This window comes from Cucurbita pepo, chromosome LG12, assembly GCF_002806865.2.
Source record: "Cucurbita pepo subsp. pepo cultivar mu-cu-16 chromosome LG12, ASM280686v2, whole genome shotgun sequence".
Classification (NCBI taxonomy): Eukaryota; Viridiplantae; Streptophyta; class Magnoliopsida; order Cucurbitales; family Cucurbitaceae; genus Cucurbita; species Cucurbita pepo.
Genome location: NC_036649.1, coordinates 3,281,296 through 3,294,215, shown reverse-complemented (window position 1 = coordinate 3,294,215; position 12,920 = coordinate 3,281,296). Strand labels below are relative to the sequence as shown.

Sequence of the window (12,920 nt, the reverse complement as noted above, 5' to 3'; positions counted from 1 at the left end):
AAAAAAAAAAAAAAAAAAAAAAAAAATATATATATATATATATATATATATATAGCCCTCCATCAATCAAAAATGAAGAAAACTAACATCAAGAGGGATACTTTTCCAATTAGGCCACTTGGAAGCCACATCATGGAAATCGGCCAGTGAACATCTGACATTTGGCAATTTGATTGATTGTTTCGCTGCTTAAAGCTGACTAGGACAGTGCAAATTGGTCATCTTGAGCTCCCAAAATCTGAAAATATCTAAAGAAATCAAATGTTTTGTCGTTCATCGACTGCGGGTCTTAAGTTCTTAATTTGGAGGGGTTCAGTGACCTGTTTGGAACAAAGTTAGAGATCGTGAGAACAAGTCTTAGAATTTTAGGTATGAACCTTCTATTTTTTTCAAAATCTTTCTTCTTTGTTATATTAGCTTCAAAGAAGATGATCGATAAGTTTCATGAAGAAATTTAGCTCTCAAACAAATTTAAGTAACATTTTTGGTGAACAAATCAAGAGTTGATGAACTTTATGTTGAAGAATTTTATAGAACAAGTTTTGGATAAGAATTTGAATTTGTCGCCTTAAAATCCCTACCCAATAAAGTTGCCATAGTCACGTGTCATCTTCCATTCATCAAAGGTTGAAGATGATAACGAGGTTAAACTGAACTAACCATCATTAAGTTTTCTTCAACCAAAATGAGTTTATGAGCTATTTGGACCTCTTTATAATCACTTCTTACATATTTCTTTTTAGTTATAGAAGTGAGTTAATTTTAGGACATCTCCAAGATATTTTAAGGAATTTAGAGTTGAGAACGCTTGGAAACTGAGCCTCCGAATACACTCAAACAAGTAACTATTTGGATATCTTTTTAAAAACTACTTGTAGGAATCAACGAGGACTTGGATAAAAATGATAATGAACATGTTATATGATTGATTTAAGCAAGAAATTAGAGCTCTAAACTTAGTAACGACATGATTTAATACTTTTGCTACTCTAATTTGAATTTTGTTTGCTTTGAATCATATGTTCCTTAGAACCATTAAGAAGTTGGAATACCCTATAATGCCCGTAATTGATTGATTAGATTGTATGTTATGTGACCTAAAGTAATATATGCATGATTAGTATACCTTAGTTTATGTTTTGCTATATTTTGGTCATTGAGCCATATTTAGAATCGATTATAAACTCCTATCATGAATTTGTCTGGACTGATGAGGATTTATTTAATATAGAAGAATGTGACATCACCCATTTAGGGCTCGTGGCACATTAGAGAGTACTACCGAGGGAGCTCCATTTGTGTTTAGTGGGTAGCCTTCTTTGCATCATTTAAAGATAGAAAATAAGGAGTAGGTTAGGTATCATTGAGGGAACTACTGATTAGCGCTCAGTAGTAGACAAGTATGGAGCCTATTAGAGAGACCATAGAGAGGTTGCTAATAGGAAGACATGATATATACCTGTTAAATTTACCATAGAGCTCAAGATTCATTGAGTCGGGTGAAAATCACGTATTGATTTAGATGGACCAAATAGATTAGAGATCAACTAGCTAAGTGTACCTAGAACCCGAAGAAACTTTGATAAGTGACTTACACCCCTAGTATGGGAGTGACACGATTCCATAAATGAACGAGCTTGATAGGGCTAGATGACTAAACCATGAAATTGGCTAATTCTAAGCCCGAGCAAAAAAAAAAAAAAATCCTTAAGAATTTTAAATAGGAGTAAGATTCGATGAAAGCCTAAAAGCAGATTGTTTACTAAGTATTTCTATACTGGTTCTTGCTATTTTTATTTTTCAAAAAGATCATTGATGGATTCACCAGCCATTTGTAATTACAACTATGTTAAAAACTCAAATTTACCCTGTAATTATATCTTTCACTTTGTGTACCACCTAATTTTTAATGAACAATTTATATATGATCTAATTATAAACCGAGCCTCTCTCGTGATAGGACACATCTAAAAATTTAAAAATTTGTACAAAACCTATTCTCTAATAAATAAAGCACGTCATGTGCATACATGTCTAAAAATTTGCAAAAAAAAAAAAAAAAAAAAAACTCAAGTCCTACGAGAAAACCCTTACCTCGATAAATTTCTAGCAACTACACCAATTCATCCTCGACCTACTCAACCTTAGTCCAATCCTACAACAAAGTCTTAGCAGTAATTCCTCACTATTAGAAAGGGAACAATACCGAACAATCACATTGTATAAAAGAGGCCAACATTTAGCACCAACACTCTCCATAGAGCCTCAAAATTCTAGAATCCATCAACACAATGAACATTGGAAACACACCCTCTCCAATTAAACTACAACTTGGCCAGTGGTTATCTTGATGGTGAGATCACGATGAGACACTTTCGGCAGTAAGGACACTACCATGATTGACACAGACAGTTGCGGCCAGATAGCCACTAGAAGGCAACACCATCGTAAAGAAACTATGGACACCCACAAACAATGACAAGGAAGCTGGCCGCCAACAAGGGATACGCAAGCCAACTTCAGCTGAGATATGCATTGACATGCACGGCTCTTCGAACCCACGACCGAGCACCACGACAACAACCGTCACAACACGCAAAAGCTCGACCATTCCAACAGTTGGGTAATAAAGATATTGTCTTCATTGGACTTTCCCATCTAGGCTTCCTCTCAATATTTTTAAAACGCTTCTACTACAGAAAAGTTTCCACATCCTTGTAAACAATGTTTGGTTCCTCTCTCCAACCGATATGAAATTTTACAATCCACTCACTTCGGGGCTTAACGTCCTTGCTGGCACTCGTTCTCCTCTCCAATCGATGTGGAACCCCGCAATCCACCCCATTCGAGACCTGACATCCTTGCTGACACACCGCCTATAGCTATAAGAATAAGACACTTAACTTTATCAATATACTATAAATTCTTAAATTACTTGAACATGATTTTCTCGTCTATTCACTCCACAATTAAACATGATTTTCGTAAGTTTCACATAATCACAAGTCTTATCTACTCCGCATCTTTGTAAGGTGATTGCATGGTGATAAGTACATTAAGCAGACGTCGTAATATATTATTTTTTAAACATTTTATAATATAGGAAGGAAGGTGGAAGGAAGAAGAGTGTAGCATTATTTTTAAAAAATTGAATATAGTTTTGATGAAAGTGTGAGGAAATTGAGTGTTGTTATTGATTAATAGGTTATTGCTTGGTTGGTTCGTAAGTCAAGATGGTTAGGTTTTGAAGAATTCAACAAAATTTCCTCACCACCTTCTCCATAATTTACCAAACATACAAAATTATTTTATAGTAAAAAATACGTTGTTGGCAACCTTATAAAACTGAATTTCCACATCAATGTCAACTCCTCAATCTTTTCCAGATTTTTATGCAAATAAAATATCAATTTCAATGCGTTATAATAAAAAAATACTTTTATCTTTTTAGTACCACGTTTCAAAAATACTTATCCATTTATTATCATTAATATCATTATTTAAAAATAAATAAAAAGTTTGGACATTATTTGTCTGACAGATAGACAGTTTCTAAAAGATATTAATAAAACTTTTCATAATATTAACAATTCAACAGTATTTTTGAAACAGATAAACAGATAGACAGTTTTCTCACTTTTATTATATTTTATTTTTAGAGCATAAGAGTTTTGACAATTTGAAGACTAATTTGTTTTTCAGAATTTAAAATGAGTGTTTCATGCATTTAATTGGGCACCCTTCACAAATGATTCCTGCCCAATTTCAATTGGATAATTATTAATATATAGTGATGTAATTTTTGAATATTTGATATTTGAGTTTCATAATATTTTTAATTATTAATATAATAAGTAAGATAGATAAGTAGAATTTTTTTAAATGATAATAAAAAAAATAACTCGAGATCTCAATCCAACTCAATCGCTCAAATTTTACACGGGTTACGAGGATTTTTTCAATTTAACTATGTGTATTTGTTTAAAGTCTAAAATATATGCTTTAAATTTTAAAGAAAAAATAGTACAAATATAAAGATTTAAGATTAAAAAAATAGAGTTCAAGAGCAAAATAAAATTAAACCATATATATATTTTTAATTAAAAATAAAATCAAATAAATAAAAGAATAGTAAACCAAATAAAAACTTATTACTATTATTTTATTATGATTCTATACTATTAATTGTTTTTAAAAACATAGAAATAGATAACAACCGAAACTTCTTACTATAGATGATTACGAGCCATACTAAATTTTATTTTTTTAATTAAAACTATTTTTATATTTTCAATAAAAAATTAATTAATTAATTAAATTGAAACTCGATGTAAGTTTAGAGAAAATTAAATTATAATATTCATCCTCATAATTTGAAACTGACAAGTGACTCAAGATTAATTTTACAATTTAACGTTTAAGAATATTTATATGATCTGATAACTTACCAATTGTAATAAAAGTTAGGTTGGGTTAGATATGTTTTTTTCGATTGAATTAAATTAAATTTTTGAAAATCGAAAAATCGGGTTAAAACTTTTTTTGGTCATCAACGTGAAAAAGAGGGTTATAACCTTTCCAACTCTATCCTTAATTTTAAAAAGGTTTAAGAATATTTAACGTTTGTATCTAATGATGAGTTGTGGCTAGTAAATGTTTGATATTTGAACGATATGAAATTTTAATTATTAATATAATATATATTATCTATTTAAGTACAATTTTTTTAAAAAATAATGTAAAAAGTGAAAGTCAAAATTTGCAAATTGACCCACATAGAATCGCAACTAAGATTATTAATTATACCGAAAATAAAAAATAATAAAAAATAAATCATAAGTAACTAAACTCTGGTTTAAGGTAAACTGTAAAGGGGTAGGTTGGGAAAAATAAAAATTCCAGCATCCGACGTAGTCCACGTCTAAGGCTGTAGGCACGTGAGAGCGTGTGTCTCAACCGCTCTTGTCGGAAATTTACTTTCTTATATGTCGTCATGCTATGGAACTTGCAAGTGGGCTGCATTTATATTATTAAATAAATAAATAAATAACCATTGTTTTCACAAAATGTTTTATTTATATATATATAAAAACTAGTATTTAAATTATACATTTTAAAATAGACAAAATTAATAAAAAAATACTTTTAAATTTAAAAAAAATTCTATGGTACCGTCTAAAAATAGGCTTAAATTAAAAAAAAAAAAATGTTTTGAATAGAAAGTATAAAGTTTAGGAATATTTGTATTAAGGGAGGGAATGGAATTGAATTTGTTTGTATTTATATAATATTTGTATTTATTTATTGTTGGGTAGTTTTAAAATTATATTTGGTCCACTAAAGGGTTTGTTTTCCCCCTATATAAACCCATTACCAACCTTGTTTGCCCTCAAACCCAAAAAGCCAACGCCCTTTCTTATTCTGTGTGTTTAACTCATAAGAAAGAAAAGGGGGCGAAAAGGAAGTGAACCATGTCCTTGAGTACCCAAATTGATAGCCTTTGGGTCTTCGCGTTGGCTTCCAAATGCTCCTCTCTCTCCAAAGACACCCTCCTTTGCTCACTCCTCTGTCTTCTCCTTATTTGCTTTCTCCTTTCTATTTTCCACTGGGCCCATCCTGGCGGCCCTGCTTGGGGCTCCCACGGATGCTACCGCCGCACCGCCGCCGTCATCCCTGGCCCAAGAGGCCTCCCACTCATCGGGAGCATGACCTTGATGATGGGTCTGGCCCACCAACGAATCGCCGCCATCGCCAAATCCCTAGGAGCTACCCGTCTCATGGCTTTCTCACTCGCCTACACTCGCGTCATTGTCACTTCTCATCCCGACGTTGCTAAAGAGATCCTTAACAGCTCCCTCTTTGCTGACCGTCCGATTAAGGAATCTGCTTACTCTTTGATGTTCAATCGCGCCATTGGTTTCGCCCCTTATGGCCTCTACTGGCGGACCCTCCGCCGTATCGCTTCCCACCATCTCTTCTCCCCTAAACAAATCAAATCCTCTGAGTCACACCGCCGCCATATCGCTTCCCAAATGCTCGCAATCTTCTCTTCCACCACCACCTCCTCCACCCACCGCGTCCGCGACACGCTCAAACGAGCCTCTTTAAACAGCATGATGGCCTCCGTCTTCGGCCGCTTTTATACCCTCACCGACTCCAATAACGAAGCCGAACAACTCCAAACCCTTGTCGCCGAAGGCTACGATTTATTGGGCCTTCTCAACTGGTCCGACCATCTCCCCTTCTTAGCCGATTTCGACCCACAGAGAATCCGGTTCAGATGCTCCCAATTGGTCCCCCAAGTGAACCAACTCGTCGGCCGGATCATCGCGGAACACCGGTCCAATTCAACCCCCCAACAAATCACGGATTTCGTCGACGTTCTTCTCTCTCTTCAACAATCTGACAATCTCTCTGACTCCGACATCATAGCCGTTCTTTGGGTAATTAATGAAAATCCAAATTAAATTAAACACACACATTTTTTTTTTAATTAATTAATTAATTTTCTTTTTTTGGATGTAAAGGAAATGATATTTAGGGGTACGGACACGACGGCGGTATTAATGGAGTGGATTCTGGCGAGGATGGTTGTTCACACGGAGGTGCAAGAAAAGGTACAATCGGAACTAGACACGGTGGTTGGGAGATCACGTGGCGTCGTGGAATCCGACATTCCGTCGCTGCTTTATCTAACCGCGGTGGTTAAAGAAGTTCTAAGGTTACACCCACCGGGCCCACTTTTATCCTGGGCTCGCTTAGCCATCACTGACACAACCATCGACGGTCACCACGTGCCTAAGGGCACCACTGCCATGGTTAACATGTGGTCGATAGCACGAGACCCACAGGTCTGGTCAGACCCACTTGAATTTAAACCCGACAGGTTTGTGTCTGGTGGCGCTGACGTGGAGTTTTCAGTTATGGGTTCAGATCTACGGCTCGCTCCATTCGGGTCGGGTCGGAGAACTTGCCCCGGAAAGGCTCTTGCTTGGACAACTGTCATCTTCTGGGTGGCTACACTCTTACACGAGTTTAAATGGTTGCCTTCTCCGAACCAAAACGACGCCGTCGACTTCTCTGAAGTTCTCAAGCTCTCTTGCGAGATGGCCAATCCACTCACCGTTAAACTATGCCCAAGGCGTAATTCAAGCTTTTAAATTAATAAAATAAAAATAAAAATATATATATATTAATATTAAAGACATATACTATATAATATATAAATATATAAATATAAATATTGGAGGGNAAAAAAAAAAAAAAAAAAAAAAAAAAAAAAAAACCCACCAAATGATGTTTGGCTTGTAGGACTATGTTCCTCGTACATTTTACTACGACAGTTATATCATCAAAGCTTTTATTTCCCTCTTGTTTTTTTTTTCATGTAAATATTAATGGAATTTGACTTAATGCAATTTCTGTTTATTTTGATATTTGAAGGGATAATATTCTAAGTACAAAATGGGTGGGCACATAAGCTAAAGCTTGGTGTCCACATGGACAAATAATTTAAAAACAATACAAAGTTGTTTTAATTATGATTACAAATATGGTGGGGGCAATCAAAATCGAGTAAACGAGACATCTTAATCTCTTAAGCACCTGTGTTTTGTGTCCATGACTCGAGACCTTTCACCAAATAAATTTCACAATTAAGACCAAATTACCCTTTCTTTCTTACGTCTAATTTTTTTTATCTAATACTTTGACCATTGTCTCACACCATCTAGTTACTAGCTCTAATACCATTCGTAACGATCTAAAACAGACAATATCTACTAGTGGTAGACTTGAATTTGCGATAAAAAAAATTTAATTAAAAAAAGAGATCGGGAAGAATAATTGTTGATTTGGAAATCTAGATTTATGGGGAAAAAAAAGGGGGAAAGTGAAAAGAAAGAAGAAAAGAATAGAAAAAAGGGGTGGGTGGTGGTGGGGTTAGAGCATCAAAGATGTTAGATTTTCTTGTTTGAGCCATTTTAGGACATGGTCCTTCTTGGATGGAAACAAGTATGACGACAAGCTTTGCACTCTATCTGTACCTGGTTTTTTGTGGTCGGACCCCCTTCTCCACTTACCCTCCCAAACCTTATTATTATTATTATTATCTAAATCCTCCTTTTTATACTAGAATCCTATGTTTTCTACCTCTTTTCCACCCCATTCCCTTTCTACCCATCTCCATTTTCCTTCCTTTTAACTTTATTAGAACGGGTTTTGCTTCTTAAACACGGTAGATAAAGGTAGTAATCAGTTGACTTCGAAACAAAACGTGCCACATATCTAAAAAGAATAGATATCACTGGTAATGTTGTACGAGCAAGACAGATTTCAAGTTATATAATTATAGGAATTAAGCTGAAACAAAAAACGGTCCTTCATTTGATCTTGGATAACATTAACAAAATTGAAAGATTGAAATTGACCTTTCATTAGGAGGAAGAGACTTTGGGATATTGTTGGTTGTAGGGGTTTCCAAAGATCAAGAAATTTGAAGGCCATTTGTTTATGGGATTGTTGTTTGAAATTGTTAGCAAGTTGGGATTGTAATATTACTCTAACTTGGCTTACTTTATGGTCAAAAAGAAAAAGGAACTAAAAGCCAAGTACATAATTTTTGTGTTTCATCCATTTGGACACTTGGCTCAATTTGAAACATATTTTTCTTTCAACTTGACCTTCAATTATTTGATGAACTTTAAGCAATTAAGAATATCTTCCTTTTTTTTTTTTATGGAATTCTCACATGTCACACTCCATTTCTTTCTAAAATCTCTCTCACCACTACCCATTTGGATTAACATCATTTCAACAATATTGTCTCTCTATTTTTATTTCAATCTAAACATATTCAAAATGTAAATTAAATTAAGAGAATATACCGGTATAATATTGTGAGATCCCACATCGATTGGAGAGAGAAATGAATGCCAACGAGAACGTTGACCCTGATGGAGGTGAATTTTAAGATCCCGCATCGATTGGAGAGGGGAACGAGTGCCAGCGAGGACAGCGGACCTTAAAGGAGGGTGGATTGTGAGATCTCACATCGGTTGAAGAGAAAAACAAATCATTTTTTTTTTTATAAGAGTTTGAAAATCTCTTCCTAGTAGATGCGTTTTAAAAACCTTGAGTGGAAGCGTGAAAGAGAAATCCCAAAGAGAACAATATCTGCTAGCAGTGGGCTGGAGCTGTTACAATAATAGTAATGATAGTATGGAAGAAAACATATAATATAAAGAGACAACATCGTGTGTTTAATGTCGTTCGATTTTCTAACCTAACTATCTCAAATAATATAAATACTCAATTTCGGGTCATGGAAGAAAAGATGTTTGTTTTACTTTGTTATATTTCTTAAATTTAAAAATGTGTTTAATATTAATTAATTTAGGAATAAGAAAGAATTATTAGAGAAAGAGATATGATGGATAGATTAGAGAGTGAGGAAGCATAACTATGACACCGAGCACATACGAGGAATATTGAAAAAATGAACAAATAGTATAAAATATGAGAGACTCGCATGGAATACTATCCTAGATCAACTTGACACTTCTTTGATCTAAATGTTGACTTAAAATTTAAAGCATGTTGGCACCTATGTAAGTATCTTTCTTATAAGTCAACTCAACTAAAACAGACTAGCTCGAGTCATGGAACCTACCACCTCAATTAGGATAGGTAAGTTCGAACATGGCATAGGACACATCGGCTAAGAGAAGCGAACTCTCTCCTACCTCTTTAGGATTGGTCAGTTCGATCATGTAGTCCACTACCTCGACTTGGATAGGTTATCTCAACGATATGGCACACAACCTCGATTCGGTTTTGACGTGGAACTATGGTCAATATTTCTTAAAATACTCAAGCCTTGTGCTATTGTTATATCTCAAGTAAAGGCAAGGCATGCCTATACAAATGATGACAACGTCGCATTGAAGACCATAGAACTAGTGTTAAGATAGTTTGCATTTTAGTTACTTTATAGATTGGGACATCATTTTAATATTTTCTTTGATTTATTTATATTTTTCGCATTGATTATTTTTTGTTGTTTTGTTTTAAGCTTTTAATGTGAACGTTTAAGTCCATGTCATCGTTTTATGAATTATTTCAAATGAATGATTTTGCATAAAAAGGTCACGTCATGCATATGGTAGCGACTCAGTAGATAAATAAGGTCGTTAAAATTGGTATTAGAGCTCTAGGTTATAGAGTTTTTAGACTAGCCTATAAAGTAGGCTTAACATGTTCTATGATCCCACCGCTGATGCTCCATTGCTGTCAGGTATGTCCTGTGTAAGATACCAAAAGAGGTAAGGTAAATGTCAATGATTAAATATGTTGATGATATCTGGTCTTTATCAAATGTAAATTGTATTTGAATATGTCACCTTGATTGTACTAATGTTGACTGAGTTCTATGTTTATTATCATATAATGTACGACATCTCTTACGCTAAAATAGAGTAGACTTAAGAATAAATATGTGTTGGTTGTAGAATCTACGAGGTTTTCAAAAATTCAAACTTCCGATCTCTTTCCCGACAACAACGAACGACTACGTGGCATGAAGCGTGCCTATGTATGATGGTCGACAATCTCTTTCACGACATGAATCGAGTGTTTTGACGCCATATTTGATTGTTTCGTTTAAATGTTCGCGGCTTTTGGATTTTGTCGGAAAAACATCATCAAATTCCTCTCTTTTGTTTTTTCTTCTAGCTTTCTCTCTTACAAGTGCTCGAGGGATGTTAGGGAGCATTGGTGGAAGTATGAGGAATCGTCTGGCGATCCGTGGGGGTCGCGGAGGGAGTCGCTGCGTGGATTACGAGAATTTAATATACTTAAGAGTTTTGATATTCATAGAGCAACGAACCAAGTATTTAAAGAGTGTCTCGACAAGTTTTTCATCGTGTTCATAGACGACATCCTAATATACTCGATGACATATCAAGACCATCAAAGACACCTGCACAAAGTTGTACAAAGAGGAAAATTTTGATTTAAAATATTTAAACTGTTAAAAAACTATTTCGTTTTTTAGTTTTCAAAATATACAAAAACATGTTTAAAATTAGGTTATGAAGGAAGAAAACTACTTGGAGACGAATAGTGATTGTAAACTCTCGACTCTATAAAGTTTCAAACCTCGTCGAGACTCCTTCGCCTCTTGAGACACCGACCCTCAAGCTCATCACCCATATACCACTGCTCATCCTCTGATTTTAAGAAGAAAAAAAAGTCTCGACCACCTTCCCAAGCAAAAATTATCAAAGATAAGAATTCAATCTTTACTCAATGCATACATTTTTAATAGAGTTCAACTGATTTTAGTATACATCATCTGCCAAAACGTTAAAATTTTAAATTTTCACTTTTAACATATTATTGAACTAAAAAGAAATGAATTATATAAACTAAGGATAAGATGGACAAAAATTCTATACAAAATATATTTTAATAGCGATATCAAATAATTTCACGTGTAACACTTTTGGTCTATGTCATTCCAAATCATTGCTCTTAGTTCAATTAATATGTCACATATCTAATCAAACCTATAACCTAATCCTAATTTGTATATATATATATATATATAATTTTTGGAATGTAAGCAATAGATGAGATCAAAAGGACTGAAAATGAGCATAATTGTTGAATGAATAAAAGCATCTAACCAAAGAAGAATAATATTCATTCATAAGTTTGTTCAAATGCTACAATCATTGAGTTTAATAAAAAGACATATGATTAGAATAATGAATGATTCTTAATCATAGGAATCATCAATTGGATGAAGACAGTTTGTGTAACATCCTTTGTTTCCTTCTTGAAAAAACAATGTATCAAACTCCAAAATAATTGCGAACAACTATGATGGTGTAACGTCATAGTTTAAATCGACCTTAATCCCAACAAAAAACCAATTCTTCTTCAATTTCCTATGTTTGGTCTTTTCAATATCCCATTAATTCATTCCTTAAATATGTAATATGTCAATTCCTTTTTGTTTTCAAAACCTCGTACTCCCAACTACCTCATTAAGCTTTGAGATTCATATCTCCTCTAATATGGGTTAGGTTTAATGTCTTTTCAATTCATAGGTTGTCCCGACTCCTCTACAAATATCCATTTAACTCGTTCTACAGTGAGGGATCCTGTTTAAGTAGAAAATCGAAGAGCTAAATAGGGTCGGAGACAATAATTCTAATAACGCTATCAAATAACCGTGGAATACTAAATGACTATTGATATTTTTGTTTATTAGTATACTTTACATTTTTTAATAGAACTTATTTTAAAAAATGAAAATTATTGCAGATTTTGTCGTTTTTGAGGTTTCCCTTTCGAGCTTTCCCTCAAGGTTTTTCTAAGGAGAGGTTTCCAGACCCTTATAAAGGGTGTTTCGTTCTCCTCCCCAACCGATGTGGGATCTCACAATCCACCCATTTTAGGGCCTAGTGTCCTTGCTGGCACTCGTTCCTTTCTCCAATCGATGTGGTACTCCCACTAAATCCACCCCCCTTTGGGTCCAGCGTCCTTAATAGCACACCGCCTTGTGTCTATCCCCCTTCGAAAAAACAACCTCCTCACTAGCACATCGCTCGGGGTCTAGCTCTAATATCATTTGTAACAGCCCAACCACACCACTAGCAGATATTGTCCTCTTTGGACTTTCCTTTTCAGACTTTCCCTCAAGGTTTTTAAAAAGCGTTTGCTAGGGAGAGATTTCCACACCCTTATAAAATGTGTTTCACTCCTCCCAATCGATGTGGAATCTCACAATTATCTATTATAAAATTCATCGAAATGAATAACTTTTAAAATATATATATATACATAAAAGATGAAAAAAATTGCTTACGAAGAATCTGATCCTCGTAAATTACTAACAGAAAAGCTCCATCCGA

At 34.4% G+C, this 12,920-nt stretch overlaps 1 protein-coding gene across 1 annotated transcript; it reads left to right on the top strand.

Moving 5' to 3' along the window:
- The first annotated feature begins 5,383 nt into the window (after nt 1–5,383).
- On the top strand, nt 5,384–7,170 carry LOC111807829 (cytochrome P450 78A3-like). Its single transcript, XM_023693711.1, has 2 exons — nt 5,384–6,443; nt 6,528–7,170. The coding sequence occupies exons 1-2, from the start codon at nt 5,472–5,474 to the stop codon at nt 7,158–7,160; spliced, it is 1,605 nt and encodes a 534-aa protein (XP_023549479.1). The 5' UTR covers nt 5,384–5,471; the 3' UTR covers nt 7,161–7,170.
- Nucleotides 7,171–12,920: the final 5,750 nt, after the last annotated feature.

Excerpts from the sequence above, each read along its gene's own strand:
- LOC111807829 (XM_023693711.1), top strand. The coding sequence starts at position 5,472 with ATGTCCTTGAGTACCCAAATTGATAGCCTTTGGGTCTTCGCGTTGGCT. Across the intron at positions 6,444-6,527 it reads ACATCATAGCCGTTCTTTGG|GAAATGATATTTAGGGGTAC; the intron begins GTAATTAATGAA and ends TTGGATGTAAAG.